Source organism: Geospiza fortis, unplaced genomic scaffold (genome assembly GCF_000277835.1).
Source record: "Geospiza fortis unplaced genomic scaffold, GeoFor_1.0 scaffold157, whole genome shotgun sequence".
Lineage (NCBI taxonomy): Eukaryota > Metazoa > Chordata > Aves > Passeriformes > Thraupidae > Geospiza > Geospiza fortis.
In genome coordinates, this window is record NW_005054314.1 from 8,089,325 (window position 1) to 8,094,843 (window position 5,519).

The 5,519-nt window shown below is 51.8% G+C and overlaps 2 protein-coding genes across 2 annotated transcripts in view; one reads left to right on the top strand and one right to left on the bottom strand.

Moving 5' to 3' along the window:
- The window catches only part of LOC102032049 (magnesium transporter NIPA2-like), a 4,310-nt gene extending 579 nt beyond the window's left edge, over positions 1–3,731 (top strand). Inside the window, exons 2-5 of the mRNA XM_005419947.3 lie at positions 68–124; positions 1,133–1,223; positions 1,351–1,511; positions 2,447–3,731. Coding sequence (XP_005420004.1) covers positions 68–124; positions 1,133–1,223; positions 1,351–1,511; positions 2,447–3,066 — 929 coding nt within the window. The 3' untranslated portion in view covers positions 3,067–3,731. The remainder of the gene's footprint in view (positions 1–67; positions 125–1,132; positions 1,224–1,350; positions 1,512–2,446) is intronic.
- A 1,492-nt stretch (positions 3,732–5,223) lies between these two features.
- On the bottom strand, positions 5,224–5,472 carry TIMM8A (translocase of inner mitochondrial membrane 8A; the record flags this gene model as incomplete). Its single annotated transcript, XM_031056118.1, has 1 exon — positions 5,224–5,472. A coding segment is annotated over one exon (249 nt), but the record flags the coding sequence as incomplete, so codon positions are not given.
- Between the last annotated feature and the right edge of the window lie 47 nt (positions 5,473–5,519).

The window sequence follows — 5,519 nt, forward strand, 5'->3', positions numbered from 1 at the left end:
CCGAGGGTCTGACCAGAGTTTGGTTTGGCTTCATGTGAGGTTTCTCGTTTGTTTCCTCCGCACTCAGGGCAAGGAGGGCACGCGTACCTGCGAGAGTGGCTTTGGTGGGCAGGGCTGCTGTGCAGTAAGTACCGCGCTCAGACTGTGTTACCACACTTAGCACGGGATCACGGAATGGTTTGGGTTGGTGGAGACCTTAAAGATCAGCGCGTTCCAACCCCTCCCGTAGGAACACCCGCTATCCCAGGCTGCTCCAAGCCCCAGTGTCCAACCTGGCCTTGAACACTCCCCGGGATGGGGCAGCCACAGCTTCTCTCGGCACCCTGTGCCAGGGCTTCACCACGTTCACAGGGAACAATTCCTGGTATCTTATCTAAACCTACTCTCCTTCAGTTTCAACCCATTCCCCCTTATCCTGTCACTACATGCCCTTGTAAAAAGTCTCTTTCTTGTAGGCTCCCTTTGCACACTGGAGGGCCACAATTAGGTCACTCCAGAGCCTTCCCTTTTTAAGAGTGTGGCTGTGGTTGTTTCCAGTCACTTTCATGTTTTGTTACTACCATTTTAGTCTGATTGCTTGAGTTTTATCCAAGTTTCTGATTATGATGTTGATCTCACTGTAATTAAACTATTCTAAAGTCTCGTGCATTACCAAGTTTCTGTGCTAAGCAGGAGTTGAGGAGCTGGTTTTCCTGGGTTGGGTTAAGTGCTTCTGAAGTGGCCTGCCCTGAGGATGTAGTGGTAATTGCACATCCAGCACTGTGTGCAGCAATATCAGCAGCTTTACTTTACATGTTTCTATGTTAAGAACCAACTGTAACTGATTTACCCTTTAGAAAGCTGTAAAAACTGTTCTAGGAAAAGGACAGACACCTTTTGGTTTTGTGGAAATTATGGAGATGCTTTCCTGTGGCTGCTGCTCACTGTAGAGGCACATGTGACTAAGGATCACTGTGCATAACACTGAGCCTTCTCTTCCCAAGAGAAGGTGCTGGTGCTATTCTCCCTGCTTGCTCAACATACCTCAGAGAAACAGCATGCTCAGGAGGAAGCTGAGCTTTTCTGACTACACTCACACTTGTATTATGGTGAATTGCTCCCACTTTGATGCTCACAGGAGTTTCTCTTGTAGTGGGAGTTGGAGAAGCTGCAAATTTTGCCGCCTATGCCTTTGCCCCCGCAACACTGGTAACTCCACTGGGTGCTCTGAGTGTCCTCGTTAGGTAAGCAGCCTCAGAAACAGCCTCACTTCACCTACCAGCCCTTGGTGATGAAAGCAGTTGCTCTGCTCTCCTCTCCCAGGTATCCATTTCTTGTCCTAATTGGTTTTGGATTTTCTTTTTTTTTCAGTGCAGTTCTGTCTTCCATCTTCCTGAATGAGCAGCTGAATGTTCACGGGAAGATTGGCTGCATCCTGAGTATCCTGGGTTCCACTGTGATGGTGATCCATGCTCCACAGGAAGAAGAGGTTTCCAGCCTGGAGTCAATGGCAGAGAAGCTACAAGATCCAGGTACTAAAATAAAAGGATTTCTGTTGACTTCAGGCTGATGACAGTAGAAGGTGGGATACAACTTGGAGAGATTGGAAAAGACTGAACTAAATGGTAATTGAGCTGTTTCTTGTTCTGCACACCCCACTGGAATCATTACTAGTTACCAAGTGGGCTGGTTTTGTTATTGTCTGTGATGTATAGATGCAGAAAGTGAGGAGCAGAGAAATGAGGTGCAGCTGTCAGCAGAAGGGATTGGCCTGTGGCAGTGCCAGGAACTGCAGAGGGAATTCCTGTTCATAAAGGTGGTAGTGGTGTGGCTGAGAGAAGAGAGAGGAGGTAATTCAGGCAGAAGAACTCAAGGCAAAAGAATTCAAGGAGTTGTGCCCAAGATCAGGTAGTCCTGGTATTTATGTTAGAGGATGAATCAAGTCACAAGGAGATGATGTAGGCAATAGCACAAATGGCAGAATAAGCCAAAAGAGATGGAGGAAGGCAGCATAAGGAGAGGAGCAAAGCAGAGTAACAGGCAGCTGTTGCTGCTCATTAGGGGGAGTACTGGCAGGTCATTCCTGTGATGTGGCACTTTCCTTTTTATCCCACCAGTCTGCAGAGTTCAGCTACGGCTTCCCAAGCCTTCTGTCACCTTCCTGGGCCTCCTGCTGGACTGGTCAAAAGCCTCCCCAGCTCTGTTAGTGCTGTGGAGCCTGGCTGTGCCCCTGCCACTCCCAGCAGACTGTATCCCCAACAGCCTGACTTGTGATCACACTGTAATGAACTGTTGTTGTCTCTGCAGTTTTGCTCAGGCTTTCCAACCCTGCTCCCTTCAGATGGAGGCCAGAAAGGCTGATGGGGCAGTTACCTGCTTGTCCTCCATCTCTCCTTGCTGTTCAGTCATATCTGTCTCTGGTGCTGCTGTGTTCTGATGGGAGTTCTTGAATTCTTCTTTCTCCAAGGATTCATTGTATTTGCTGTGTGTGTTCTGGTGAGTTCCCTTCTGCTCATCTTTGTGGCTGGACCCCGTTATGGACAGAGCAACGTCCTGGTTTATGTTTTGGTCTGCTCTGCCATCGGCTCGCTGTCTGTATCCTGTGTCAAAGGCCTGGGGATTGCCCTGAAGGAATTGTTCTCTGGGAAGCCAGTCCTGAAGGAACCCCTGGGCTGGGTGCTCCTGGTGTGCCTGGTGATCTGCATCAGCATCCAGATCAACTATCTGAACAAAGCCCTGGACATTTTCAACACCTCTGTGGTCACACCCATTTACTACGTGCTGTTCACCACAGCAGTCATGACGTGCTCTGCCATCCTCTTCAAGGAGTGGCAGCACCTGGTGCTGGACAACATCATCGGCTCCATCAGCGGCTTCCTCACCATCGTGTCGGGCATCTTCCTCCTGCACGCCTTCAGGGACATGCCCTTCACCCCCAGCCTCCTGCCCCTCTTCCTGCAGCCAGCCAGGGCAGACCCACACCCGCCCTGGAGCACTGCAGACAGACATCAGTCCTGTCAGCACCAGCCCCTGCTGCCCTCGGAGGACAAGGGCTCTCAGAGTGCAGAGGAGGAGGAGGAGAAGTGAAAGCAGGTGAGGAAGCATCTGAACTGCTGTTTTCCTGCTCCCACTGCCAAGGCTGAACGTGCTGCTGCAGGAGCAGGAGCTGTGAGTTACCCTCTGCCTGCCCCAGGCACCACCAGGCTGACAGGGCCAGCACCTTCCACCTTCCTGTGGTACAGACAGGAGCCCTGGGAACTGCCCATTCCTGGCATCCTGCGCTTCTTCACTCTTCTTTTATGTGAAGAATTGATCTGCCCTCGTCAGGACTCAGAGCTTGGCTGTGCAGAGAGGCCTGCAGCACTAACACAGTGCTAACCCTGACTCCGTGGCAGGTCACACATCTGGGGAGGCTCACACTGTTTTTTAAACCCAGAATTAACAGTTACAGAATGATCTAACATGGTGCTAAGGTTGAATGGGGAGAAGATGGATGTCTGGCTTTAAAGGTGACATTCAGAGAGTATTAATACAAACATTCCTCTGTCAAGTACTTGGTTTTGCTCACTCTGCTAGAATTTATTTACAGATTCACATCCAAAAACAGAATACAGCCCAAACTGGGAAACTTCAGTGGTGCTACCACATGCTGCTGTGGCTCTTACAGAGGGACCAGCCTCTTCATGCAACATCTGCTGTGCAGGTTGATGAAGTTCTGTGTTCTATTAAAAACTGATCTGTTCAGTTTCCAAGTGCTGAGTGATACATTTATACCAAGAGCTGGGTGAGCACTGGAAGGCATGGAGGATCACAGGGGTAGGAAGAACTCTGTGAGTGCTCCAGAGAAACTCAAGTTAGGACAGGAGAGGGAATCACCTACTCTGGGAACCTTGTCCCTAGCTACTGAGGTAAGTTTCTGACAGATAACTTGACAGCTGTGTCCTCACTGACATGGGTTTACATCTGCATAGCTGCTGAACACATCCTGAGTTTGTTCCCAGGAAGGCTGCTGGCTACAAGCCACCCACATTGGGAGCTCACACGCTCTGTCCAGCAGCCCCTGCAAAGGGTTGTGTGCAGAACTGCTTTACCAGGCTCCTGTGCAGAGCTCCAGACCACTGTCAGGGTCACTCCAGGCTTCCCAGAGCCCTGCAGCATATGAGCATTGCTGAAATGCTGCTGCCTTCCCAGAGAGCTGATCAGTAGTTGGTTGTTTTTCCAGTTTGAAGCTCCTCTTTGTGTCCTGGGGGCAGAGGTCCAGAAAACACACCCACAGGACTCCTGCCAGTGACCTCCAGAGGTGAAGGTGCACGAGGTTATAAAGCAGCTGGTTAGTTATTCCCTGCATTTAGTCTCTCTAAAGAAACTACTCTCCAGGACAGCAGGAGCTGTTAACCTTTTGGGGAAGAAGAGAAAAGGCCACAGCCTCTCCCAGAAACAAATCTGATTCATGAGACCAAATTAATTGAGCAACAAATCAGAATTCAGAAAAGGCCTTCTAGCCAGAAGACAGTTATGTCTCCTTCCTACTAATTTTGCCATAAATAGGGTAACTGGGAAGGAGGGGGAGTGACAAGAAGGCCAGATTTTCCATTCTTAGTAGTGATCTATCTGAAAAAAGGAGAATCTCATATTAAAAATTGACCCAGTTAATATTTATTACATGTACCCAGGGAAAGCAGTTAATGGAGCAAGTCAGCATCGACAGAGTTGTGCTGCAGTGTGAAAATTGGTCACTTGGCCATATGAATGATTCACCTATGGAAGCCTGGAAGTATTTTCCAGCAGTGGCACTGCCTGGGATGATCACTGTTCCCAACACGCTCTTGCTCAGGGTGCCTGTCCCAGCCATGGAGCCCGGGCTGGGTGAGGATGTGCCCAGGAGGGCTGCGCTGTGCAGCACTGTTTAAGGCGGGCTGGCCTCACCCAGAGCCGAGCTTCCCATCAGCGCTGGGAGCATCCGTGAAACGAGCATCAGCACCCTCTGCTCAGCCGAGGGGCACGTTCCAAACGCTCCCGGGTCCTGGCACAGAGGTGGCCGCTGGCCCGCAGGGCGGGGAGCAGCACATCACCCCGACGTACAGCGTCCGTGTGTCTGTTGTGGGCTCTCATCTGCCTGCGACTTCCCCGAGACTGGCATTTAATCAAATCCTACCCCCCGAGCTGAGCCTGGCTCCCTGGGGCAGCGGAGTGACCAGAAGTGGGCATGGGCGAGGGCCTGGCCTGGCGGGGGCTGGGTCCGGCTCAGTCGGACAGGCTCTCCGAGAAGGCCGACTTGGACTTCTGCGTCTGCTCCAGCCGGTTCAGGATGAACTGGCTCGTGTCGATGAAGCGCTCCACGCAGTTCACGAAGCACGTCTCAGCCCGGCTGTCCAGCTTGGGGCCCGGCTTGTCCATGCACTTCTCCTGCACACAGCGGGGTCCCGTTGGCACCGCAGCCCCCCCGGGGCCGTGCCTCCGGCCATCTCCCGCCTCCTCGGAACCCCGATCCCCTCAGCCCAGCTCGGGCGCACCCCACCGCTCCCCACGCGTGGCCCTGC